Source organism: Sciurus carolinensis, chromosome 16, assembly GCF_902686445.1.
Source record: "Sciurus carolinensis chromosome 16, mSciCar1.2, whole genome shotgun sequence".
In the NCBI taxonomy this organism is placed as follows: Eukaryota; Metazoa; Chordata; class Mammalia; order Rodentia; family Sciuridae; genus Sciurus; species Sciurus carolinensis.
The window spans coordinates 50,653,690-50,666,493 of record NC_062228.1 but is presented as its reverse complement, the minus strand read 5'-3'; the positions used below and the strand labels follow the sequence as shown (position 1 = coordinate 50,666,493).

Sequence of the window (12,804 nt, the reverse complement as noted above, 5' to 3'; positions counted from 1 at the left end):
ATCAACAGGTGTTGGTGAGGATGTGGGAAAAAGATACACTCATACATTGCTGGTGGGGTTGCAAATTAGTGCAGTCACTCTGGAAAGCAGTGTGGAGATTCCTCAGAAAGCTTGGAATGGAACCACCATTTGACCCAGCTATCCCACTCCTTGGCCTATACCCAAAGGACTTTAAATCAGCATACTACAGAGATACAGCTACATCAATGTTCATTGCTGCTCAATTCACCATAGCCAGATTGTGGAACCAACCTAGATGCCCTTCAGTTGATGAATGGATAAAGAAACTGTGGCACATATATACAATGGAATATTACTCCGCAATGAAGAATGATAAAATTATGGCATTTGCAGGCAAATGGATGAAATTGGAGAATATCATGCTAAGTGAGATAAGCCAATCTCAAAAAACTAAAGGATGAATGATCTCACTGATAAGCAGATGAGGACATATAATGGGGGATGGGAGGGGTTAGCGTTAGGGTTAGGGTTAGATTTTGGGTTAGGGATAAGGAGGGTGGTAAGAATGGAGGAAAGAAGGACTGTATAGAGGGAAAAGAAGGGTGGGAGGGGTGGGGGGAAGGAAAAAAATAATGAATCAAACATCATTGCCCTATGTAAATTTATGGTTACACAAATGGTATCCCTTGACTCCATGTACAAATAGAGAAACAACATGTATCCCATTTGTATACAATAATAAAAAAAGAAAGAAAAAAAATATTTAATCTTGAAAATAAAGTTGCCCAAACAGAGAAGATGGTAAGAAACCTTGGACAGAATCTCCAAGAACTATGGGACATCATGAAAAGACCAAATTTAAGAATTATTGGGATTGAGGAAGGCACAGAGATACAAACCAAAGGAATAAACAACCTATTCAATGAAATCATACCAGAAAATTTCCCAAACCTGAAGAATGAAATGCAAAATCAAATACAAGAAGCTTACAGAACACCTAATGCACAAAATCACAACAGGTACACACCAAGGCACATTATAATGAAAATGCCTAACATTCAAAATAAAGATATGATTTTGAAGACCACGAGAGAAAAGCATCAAATTACATATAGAGGGAGACCAATACGGATAGCAGCCAACTTCTCAACCCAGACTCTAAAAGCTAGAAGGGCCTGAAACAACATATTTCAAGCTCTGAAAGAACATGGTTGCCAACCAAGAATCCTATGCCCAGCAAAACTAACCTTCAGATTTGAAGATGAAATAAAATCCTTCCATGATAAACAAAAGTTAAAAGAATTTACAAATAGAGAGCCTGATGAAAGGATGGGAAAAAACCTACCACACACATGGACTCAGTAAAAAAGCAGGGGTTTCCATCCTTATATCGGATAAAGTGGACTTCAAGTAAACATTAGTCAGAAGGGATAAAGAAGGACATTTCATACTGCTTAAGGGAACCATAAATCAGGAACACATAACGATAGTAAATATTTATGCCCCAAGCAATGGTGCATCCATGTGCATCAAACAAATCCTTCTCAATTTCAGAAATCACATAGACCACAACACAATAATTCTGGGTGACATTATAACACTGCTGTCACCACTAGATAGCTCTTCCAAACAAAAACTAACCAAAGAAACCATAAAACTCAATAACACAATCAATAACCTAGACTTAATAGACATATATAGAATATTCCATCCACCAACGAGTGGATTCACTGTCTTCTCAGCAGCACATGGAACCTTCTCAAAAATAGACCACATGTTATACCACAAATCAGCCCTTAGGAAATGCAAAAAAATAGAGATACTGCCTTGTGTTCTACCAGATCATAATGGACTGAGAATAGAAATCAATGATAAAATAAAAAGCAGAAATTACTCCAACACCTGGAGACTAAATAATATGCTATTGAATGAAACATGGATAGCAAAAAACATCAGGAAAGAGATAAAAAATTCTTAGAGGTCAATGAGAACGATGATACAACATAACAAAATCTCTGGGACACTATGAAAGTTGTACCAAGAGGAAAATTCATTGCATGGAGCACATTCCAGAAAGAATGAAAAGTCAAGAATTAAATGACGTAACATTACAGCTCAAAGTCCTAGATAAAGAAGAACAGAATAACAGCAAAAGTAGTAGAAGACAGGAAATCATTAAAATCAGAGCTGAAATCAATGAAATTGAAACAAAACAAACAATTCAAAAAATTGACAAAAAAAAAAGTTGGTTCTTTGAGAAGGTAAACAAAATAGACAAACCTTAGCCACACTAACAAAGAGAAGGAGAGAGAAAACTCAAATTACTAAAATTCATGATGAAAAAGGATATATCATGACAGACACCACTGAGATACAGAACATAATGAGAAGCTACTTTGAAAATCTGTATTCCAACAAAATAGAAACTACAAAAGACATTGACAAATTTCTAGAGACATATGCTCCTCCCAAACTGAACCAGGAGGACATACACAATTTAAACAGATCAATATCAAGCAATGAAATAGAAGAAGCCATTAAAAATCTACCAACCAAGAAAAGCCCAGGAGCAGATGAATTCTAAGTTGAATTCTACAAGACCTTCAAAGAAGAATTCATTCCAATACTTCTCAAAATATTCCAGGAAATAGAAAAGGAGGGTACCTGACCAAACTCATTCTATGAAGCTAATATCACCCTCATACCAAAGCAGGCAAAGACACATCAAGGAAAGAAAATTTTAGACCAATATCCTTGATGAATATAGATGCAAAGATCCTTAACAAAATATTGGCAAACTGTATCCAAAAACATATTAAGAAAATTGTGCACCACGATCAAGTGGGGTTCATCCCTGGAATGCAAGGATGGTTTAACATCCATAAATCAATGAACGTAATCCATCATGTCAATAGACTTAAGCATAAGAATCATGTGGTTATTTCAATTGATGCAGAAAAAGCATTTGACAAAATACAACACCCCTTCATACTTAAAACACTAGAAACAATAGGGATAGTAGGAACATACCTGAACATTGTGAAGGCTATTTATGCTAAGCCCATGGCCAACATCATTCTTAATGGAGAAAAACTGAGACCATTCCCTTTAAAAATGGGAACAAGAGAGGGATGTCCTCTTTCACCACTTCTATTCAACATTGTCCTCGACACTCTAGCCAGAGGAATTAGGCAGACTAAAGACATTAAGGAGATACGAATAGGAAAAGAGGAACTTAAGCTGTCACTATTTGCTAACGACATGATTCTTTATTTAGAGGATCCAAAAACCTCCTCCAGAAAACTTCTAGACCTCATCAATGAATTCAGCAAAATAGGCTATAAAATCAACACGCATAAATCTAAAGCATTTTTATACGCAAGCGATGAAACAGCTGAAAGGGAAATGAGGAAAACAACTCCATTTTCAATAGCCTCAAGAAAAATAAAATACTTGGGAATCAACCTAACCAAAGAGGTAAAAAATCCCTACAATGAAAACTACACAACATTGAAGAAAGAAATTGAGGAAGATGGAAAGATCTCCAATGTTCTTGGATAGGCAGAATTAATATTGTCAAAATGGCCATACTACCAAAAGTGCTATACAGATTCAATGCAATTCCAATTAAAATCCCAATGATGTAACTTACGGAAATACAGCAAGCAATCATGAAATTCATCTGGAAGAATAAGAAACCCACAATAGCTAAAGCAATCCTTAGCAGGAAGAATGAAGCAGGGGGTATTGCAATACCAGAACTTCAACTATACTACAAAGCAATAGTAACAAAAATGGCATGGTATTGGCACCAAAATAGACAGGTAGATCAATGGTACAGAATAGAGGACATGGACACAAACCCAAATAAATACAATTTCCTCATAGTAGACAAAGGTGTCAAAAATATGCAATGGAGAAAAGATAGCCTCTTCAACAAATGGTGCTGGGAAACTGGAAATCCATATGCAACAGAATGAAACTAACCCCTATCTCTCACCCTGCACAAAAATCAACTCAAAATGGATCAAGGACCTTGAAATCAGACCAGAGACCCTGCATCTTATAGAAGGAATACTAGGTCCAAATCTTCAACTTGTTGGCTTAGGATCAGACTTCCTTAACAGGACTCCCATAGCACAAGAAATAAAAGCAAGAATCAACAACTGGGATAGATTCAAACTAAATAGCTTTCTCTCAGCAAAGGAAACTATCAGCAATGCGAAGAGAGAGCCTACAAAGTGGGAGAATATCTTTTCCACTCATACTTCAGATAGAGCACTAATTTCCAGGATATATAAAGAACTCAAAAAACTCTACACCAAAAATACAAATAACCCAATCAACAAATGGGTTAAGCATATGAACAGATGCTTCACAGAAGAAGATCTACAAGCAATCAACAAACATATGAAAAATGTTCACCATCTTTAGTAATAAGAGAAATACAAATCAAAACTACCCTAAGATTCCATCTCACCCCAATTAGAATGGCGATTATCAAGAACACAAGCAACAATAGGTGTTGGCGAGGATGTGGGGAAAAAGGTACACTCATACATTGCTGATGGGACTGCAAATTAGTGAAGCCACTCTGGAAAGCAGTGTGGAGGAGTCCTTAGAATACTTGTAATGGACCCACCATTTGACCCAGCTATCCCACTCCTTGGCCTATACCCAAAGGTCTTAAAATCAGTATACTACAGAGACACAGCCACATCAATGTTAATGGCTGCTCAATTCACAATAGTCAGATTGTGGAACCAACCTAGATGTCCTTCAATTGATAGATGGATAAAGAAACTGTGGTTTATATATACAATGGAATATTACTCAGCTATAAAGAATAATACAATTTATGGCATTTGCAGGCAAATGGATGAAATTGGAGAATATCATGTTAAGTGAGGTAAGCCAATCTCAAAAATCCAAAAGACGAATCATCTCACTGATAAGCGGATGATGACACATAATGGTGGTGGGAGATGGGCAAGAATGGAGGAAGGAGGGACTGTATAGAGGGAAAAGAGGGGTGGAAGGGATTGGGGGGGGGAGGAAACAACAGAATGAACCAATCATTACCCTATGTAAATGTATGATTACACAAATGGTATGCTGTTACTCCATGTACAAACAGAAACAACATGCATCCCATTTGTTTACAATAAATATAAATTTAAAAAAGGAAACAGTAGTTAAATGTAACTTAAGATGTACACATGTTAGCACTCTAGAGTAAGTAAAGACTAAAGGCTACAAAAGAGAGAATATTCAACTTGTTATTTTTCATTGTCTAAATGCCTTTGCAATATTAGGCTGTCCATTACAGATCAAAACTGATAATGCTCCAGCCTATACTACTTCTTTTCAGAACTTTTGCCACCAATTTTGCATTGAACACAAAACAGGTGTTCTTTGTAGAACAGGCTCATTTATCTACTAAGCTACAATTACAAAAACTAAAAGTGGGAGATAAGACACTGAAAAATAAACTTAATCATGTCTTGTTTGTTTTAAACTTTTTAAATTGTGATTCTGAAGGTCACATGGCAACCAACAGACATGACTTCTGCCCTGACAGGTCCATTGAGTCTAGTTTGGTGGAAAGATTTACAAACAGGACAGTGGAAAGGACACAATCCAGTAATAGTGGGGGTAGAGGGTATGCCTTATCTTTTCAGAAGGAACATTCCAAACCTATACATGCCATCGAGCATGGTGGACCTGGAGCCAAGGTTCAAACGGTAGAAGATCCAACCAGAAACATCAGTCCTGACCTCCAGGAATAACAGGAAGTCAATGAGGAGAAGGAAGAGGAAGAACTAAGTAAACCAAACACTCCACCTGCCATCATGGTGAAAAATAAGGAATCTGATTCAACAGTCTGAAAAGCTGACTGAACGACAAGAAGTTAAACCTCCAGTCACAATGTTTGTAGCCATGTTAACTCTATTGAGCTGTCAGGTTGCCATACCTTCAGAACCAAGAGCTCGGACCTCAAAGCAGCTCTTAGAAACATTTTAAATAATATTAAAATGGGGGAGTTGTGGAAAGCCATTCTTATCTTGCGGAATCAGGCAGTTCCCTATCTACTTTCCCTGAGAAAAATGACTCCCCTAATTTCACCCAATCCTGTCCATCACAGAAGAAGCTCCTCCCAGTCTTGCCCCTTCACCTGTGTGTCTATAAATAAAAGAGAGTTGGGTTGCACCAGGTTGTTGTGGTTGTTGTTGTTGTTGTTGTTGTTAGAGACCAGAGCTGGCATGGCCAGACCCGTCATGCCCCCTCCCATTTAAAAAGAGTATTGGCTCTTGTGCAGTTATTGAGTAGATAAGTTTTTTGGGTAATAGATGAAAAACCACCAACATCCCCCTCCAGTTAACCCTTTCCTCCTCCATACGGGATGTGGCAGAGAGGCCCCACACAATACTGGATTCCCAGCACCTGTCTGGTGGTTGGGGTGTTTAACATGGGGATGAATGACAACATACATCTAAGTTTTATTATTGATGAATTGTGAGGGATGTTGTCTAAGAATGAGGTGAGATGAATGGGACACATGTGCAGGTTTCATAAATGAAGGTGAAGATGGATGTAGGTACTCATGTGTTCAAGTGAAGTGGGAATGGGTAAACTCCAGGCTTTGAGGTATTTGATGGTGCCTTTCATGAGAGATCCAACATTGAGGAGGCGGGGTATTTAGGTGGGCTCTGTAGTAGTCAGTTGTCTATATATTTATTGGATTTCACATGGTGGATTCCTGATAGTATTCATCATTAATGTGGGCTGCCTTTCAGGTGATGAAGAGGGGTGTGAATTTAGGTCCAGGTATTTTGGTGTTCAAGTGGGCAGTATAGGGTGCAACTCTGTAAGTTGTGTGAGTGGACTGGATTGGGGGACCCTTACTGTGTTTTTTGGAACAATGCATCAAGATATTTACATGTGGTGTCTTGATTCCAGCACCAGTCTATTTGTTAATATATTTACATCTTGTCAAGTAGGGGATACTGCTGTCAGTAATGCAGTCAGCTTGTTTGGGACAGGTGCGCAGAGGTCAAAAAATTTTGGTGTCCTGAGTTTTGCAGCACCAGGTCTTATAGCTTTTGGAAGATGGATGAGGTGGTCACATCTACAGATGTGAAGACATTTATAAAGCCTAAAGAGACAACTTCTGATAGATATTTAAGTACTTTGGAATGGGATCAACTGCCCAGGTGAGAGATGAATGAAGGTATTTATCATCCCTGTAGATGGTGTTGTTGGGGTATCTGTTGAGATATCAAGGTGACCTTGGAGAATGGATATTAGACATTATTCCTGGGCTCTTGTGCCACTGTCTAGCTCAGGAGTGTGGACTGGTTCAGAGGGAAATTTCCTGGAGGAATTCAGGAGTCTGTGGAATCTGATGCCTAGTCGAGGTGCATTTGTGCAGTGTGGTAGTGGCCTGGTGGAGAAAAACTGTAATAATTTACCTGTTCTGTGGGAGAAATTGCAAAATTCAGGATCTACTCAATCATCTGTATCAGTAACAGAAACTCTTTCTCCTGGTACTTGAAGTGATCTCCAAAAACAATGGAACTATTGATGTTGGAGACTGTTTTGTTCACATAGAAGAAGGGCTCAATGAAGGTACCTGTGAGGTGGAGCAGGGAGAGGGAAGGAGGAGAGTTGGGAGAGAGAGAATCAGGTGGATGGTGTGATGGCAGCCTGAAAATTCCAGGAGGACAGTGCACTCAGGCACTGACTCCCAGCATCAGACCCCAGAGCTGGAGCACAGGAGCCTTTCCACAACTGTGTCACGGTCCCAGGCCACCACCCAGGTCATCAGCATGGGGCGTTTCCCTTCTGCTTACTGAGCACTCTGGGGTTCCCTGCTCACCGCGTGTGCTCTGCAGGGCCTCGATGAGGAAGTCTGCCTCCTGCTGGATGCGATGCTCAGTGCCCCGCTTCCCCACGCGGAGTTCCCGCAGCACGTGGAGGCAGAAGCGCTTGAGTTGCTTGGTGCGCTCCCCGTTGCTGAAGGCCACACCTGGGGTGTGAGCACACGGGAGGGCAGAGGTCACCCAGAGGCTCCCGCCATCCATAACCCACCCCTGAGGAGGCTCCTGAGGTTCATGCAGTGGGACAAAGACGGATCCAGAGGGAGCGTGAGGGAGCCTCATGATTACAACTCAGAGCCCACGTCAGACACACCCAGAAAGAGGAGACGGCCTGGGAGGGGACAATCAGGAGAAGAGAGCCGGGCAAAACAGAGAGGTGGAGAGAAAGAGGTGCAGAGACACACCATGGTGGGGACGGAAGGAGAGGGAAGGGGGAGAGGGCTGAATGAAGTGAAGGGAGACTGTGGGAGCTGGAGGAGACACAGGAGCTGGGCGGGTTGTAGGGCAGCTCCACATGGCTGAGAGGCTCCCTGGCTAAGGCTTCTGTGGGGTGGTTTCCAGTGAGCAGCCAAGGACACAAACACTGATTCAGTGTGTGTACCAAGGTCACAAACATTTGCTTGTGCCCATGTGACCAGTGATGCAACCTGTTGACCTTGTGCCTCTCTGGCCTCCATATAAGATAAGCCTATGGGAATGGCTTGGGAGTGGACTAGGTGTCGGCTAGGGGCCAAATGGAACTGGCTGGGGGCTGATTAAACTTTGCTGCTGCCTCTGAATAAAGCAGGTCAACTCCCCCAACAGTGTCTTGCATCTTCTTCCATCTGCAGGGATCCTGACTCTCTTTTCCGGGGTGTGTGCTGCTCCCTGACAATATTATAAACAGCTGGGGAAGATGGAAAAAGGAGGAGAGAGAAACTGCGTGTCTGGGAGAGGAGACAGTGGCACAAGTAGACAGAGGAAGCAGGACGTGGTGTGAGATTTTTTTTTAATTGTAAACAAATGGGGTACAACTTGTTTCTCTGGTTGTACATGAAGTAGAGGTGTACCATTTGTGTAATCATATATTTAAATACATTTACATAGGGTAATGATGTTTGATTCATTCCGTTATTTTTCCTTTTCCCCTCCCCTCCAACCCCTCTTTTCCCTTATGAAGTCCCTTCTTCCTCCATTCTTTCCTCCCTCCCACCCCCCATTATGTATCATCATCCGCTTATCAGCGAGATCATTCTTCCTTTGGTTTTTGAGATTGGCTTAACTCACTTAGCATGATATTCTCCAATTTCATCCATTTGCCTGCAAATGCCATAATTTGATTCTCCTTTATGGCTGAGTAATATTCCATTTTGTGTGTGTGTGTGTGTGTGTGTGTGTGTGTGTGTATCTCACAATTTCTTTATCCATTCATCAATTGAAGGGCATCTAGGTTGGTTCCACAATCTGGCTATGGTGAATTGAGCAGCAATGAACATTGATGTGGCTGTATCTCTGTAGTATGCTGATTTTAAGTCCTTTGGGTATAGACCAAGGAGTGGGATAGCTGGGTCAAATGGTGGTTCCATTCCAAGTTTTCTAAGGAATCTCCACACTGCTTTCCAGAGTGGCTGCACTAATTTGCAACCCCACCAGCAATGTATGAGTGTACCTTTCTCCCCACATCCTCGCCAACACCTATTGTTGTTTGTATTATTGATAATCGCCATTCTAATTGGGGTGAGATGGAATCTTATGGTAGTTTTGATTTGCAAATGTGGGCAGGTATATATGGTATCCTTAGTTTCCCCAGTTTCCCTTTTTACTCACATGTCCCTCAAGGTTGTAGAGACATTTTCTAATCTTCTCTCCACATCCCTATCCATTGTTGCCTCTTTCTTTCTGTGTTCACTCTGGGCGGTCTTAGTTTTTCTGTTTTCCATTTTCTCCCTCCCTCCCTCCCTCATATTCTCTCCCTGTTCCCTCACAGGAAATGTCTCTTCTGTGCTTGAAATGATCCATTTCTAAAATTCTCTCCCATGGTGTGAGATTCTGATGGAAGAAGAAGAAGAGGGAAAGAGTCACAAGGAGTCGCAGAAGGTGAGGATGACCAAAAGATAAAAGCTTCCTATAATTTTAGAAGGGCAGGATGCCAGTAGGCAAATGTTGAGAGCTTGTGGGAAATGGGTCATTTCAAGCACAGAAGAGACAATTCCTGGGAGGGAACAGGGAGACAATAAGTGGGAGGGAGGGAGAATTTGGGAAACAGAAAGACTAAGACCACCCAGAGTGAACACAGAAAGAGGCAACAATGGATAGGGATGTGGAGAGAGAGCACACAATGTCTCTACAACGTTGAGGGGCAGGTGGGTAAAAGGGGAAACTGGGGAAACTAAGGATACCATATACACCTGCCCACATTACCCCACACTGTGTCCCCCTCACCATAGCCTTTGAAGAGGTGGTCAAAGGTGGCCTGCTGGCCTCTCCCACTGAACTCCTGAGCCTGATCCACCAGCGACTCCTTTACTGCATCATATCCACACAACACCATAACCCAGCAAGTCCCCAAGTGGATGGTGAACACGGGGCCATAGTGCCTGCTCATTGTTTGGGGGTGGGTGGAAGTAGTTAAAGGGTTCATTCCCTGCATTTGGTTCAGTTCCTTCATGTCAGGGTCTGGGTTGCAATTCTCCAAGGCTCTGACAGTCAAGGGTTTAAATCCCAAGATCTGGAATTTCCTGGCTAGGAACTGGCTGCTGAACCTGTAAAACTCCTGTGTCCTCAGAATCTGACTCATCGTGATCGACCCTCAGCCACAAAACCACAGTGGAACACCTGCCCCCATGCCCAGCCAACACCACCATGTCCCTGCCTGGTGGCACCTTCATGAGGCTGCTCCACATCTCATTCTTGTCCAGCTACAGGTAGTTTCCAATGAAGGGACCTGGAGGCAGCTTCCCCTGGAGACTCCTCTGCTTCCAGACAGACTTCAACACATGTGCACTCAGGCAGGCCAGCAGAGCCACCAGAATCAGCTCAGAGTCCAGCATGGTGGTAGAGTTACAGGTAGGTGTGATGGCTGGGTGGCTTGCATTTACTGACTGTGCAATAAACTGTGGCCTTTGTTTTTGTTTTTTGTTTTGTTTTGTTTTTGGTGAGGCTATAGTAAATGTAGTAGTTTCCTAATTTCTCCTTCAGAGGATTCATCACTTATGAATAAAAATGCTTTAGATTTATAAGCATTGATTTTATGTTCTACTACTTTACTGAGTTCATTTATGAGTTCTAGAAGTTCTCTGGTGGAATTTTTCAGCTCCTCTAAATATAAAACCATCTATCAGCAAATAGGGATAGTTTGAGTTTGTCTTTTCTATTCATATCTCTTAATTTCTTAGTCTGTCTAATTGCTCTGGCTAGGGTTTCAAAGATGATGTTGAATAGAAGTGATTAAATTGGGCATTAGTGTCTTTGTTCCAATTTTTAGGGGGAACGCTTTCGTTTTTTCTCCATTTAGAATGATGTGACCTTGAGTTTAGCATAGATAGCCTTTAAAATATTGAGGAATGTTCCTACTCTCCCTATTTTTTCTACTGTTTTGAGCATGAAGGGGTGCTTTATTTTATCAAATGCTTTTTTCTGACATCTATGAAATAGTCTTGTGATTCTTAAATTAAGTCTGTTAATGTGTTGAATTACATTTGTTGATTTCCAGATGTTGAACCAACCTTGCATCCTGTGGTGAAACCCACTTGATCATGGTACACTATCTTTTTTAATGTTTTTTATGTGATTTGCTAAAATTTTGTTAAGAATTTTGCATCTATGTCCATTAGGGATATTGGTCTGAAATTTTCTTTCTTTGATGTGTCTTTGTCTGGTTTTGGTATCAGGGTGATATCAGCTTCATAGAATGAGTTTCGAAGGGTTCCCTCCTCCTCTACTTCAAGAATACTTTGAGGCATATTGGAATGAGCTCTTCTTCGAAGCTCTTGTAGAACTCAGTTGAGAATCCATCTGGTCCAGACTTTTTCTTTCTTGATGCTCTTTTTAATGACTTCTTCTTTTTCATTACTTGAAATTGATCTATTTAAATTGTGTATGTACTCCTGATTCGGTTTGGGTGGATCATACGTCTCTAAAACCTGTTGATGCCTTCAAGATATTCTATTTGTTGAATTATATATTTTCAAAATAGATTCTAATTATGTTTTGTATTTCAATAGCATCCGTCATGATATTTCCTTTTTCATCATGAATTTTAGTAATTTTGAGTTTTCTCTCTCCTCTTGTTAGTGTGGCTAAGGGTTTATCAATTTGTTTAGTTTTTTTCAAAGAACCAACTTTTTGTTTTGTCAATTTTTTGAATTGTTTATTTTGTTTCAATTTTCATGATTTCAGCTCTGATTTTAGTTATTTCCTGTCTTCTACTACTTTTGGTATGATCTGTTCTTTTTCTAGGGCTTTGAGTTGTAATAATAGGTCATTTATTTGTTGACTTTTCCTTCTTTTATTGAGTGTGCTCCATACATTGAATCCTCTTAGTACTGCTTTCATAGTGTCTCAGAGATTTTGATATGTTGTACCTTTGTTCTCATTACCTCTAAGAATTATTTTATTTCCCCCCAATATCTTCTGTTACCTGTGCATCATTCAATAGCTTATTATTTAAGCTAGTAGTTTCTGTTTTTTATTTTATCATTGATTTCTAATTTCATTCCTTTTGATCTGACAGAACACAAGTAGTACTCTCTATCTTTTTGTATTTGCTAAGAGTAGCTTTGTGGCATAACATATAGTCTATTTTAGAGAAGGATTCATGTGCTGATGAGAAGAAAGTGTATTCATTCATTGATGGATTGAAAATTCTATAAGTCTGTTAAGTCTAAATTATGATTGTGTTATTGAGATCTATGGTTCTTTTTTCAATTTTTGTTTGGAAGATCATCCAATGGTGAGAGAGGTGTATTAAAATCACCTAGTATTA

General features: G+C 40.3%; 1 protein-coding gene across 1 annotated transcript in view; it reads right to left on the bottom strand.

Moving 5' to 3' along the window:
- The window catches only part of LOC124966126 (cytochrome P450 2A3-like), a 54,231-nt gene extending 43,361 nt beyond the window's left edge, over positions 1 to 10,870 (bottom strand). Inside the window, 5 exon segments of the mRNA XM_047527198.1 lie at positions 7,471 to 7,594; positions 7,841 to 7,990; positions 10,263 to 10,417; positions 10,571 to 10,576; positions 10,701 to 10,870. Of these exon segments, the coding sequence (XP_047383154.1) occupies positions 7,471 to 7,594; positions 7,841 to 7,990; positions 10,263 to 10,417; positions 10,571 to 10,576; positions 10,701 to 10,870 (605 nt within the window).
- Between the last annotated feature and the right edge of the window lie 1,934 nt (positions 10,871 to 12,804).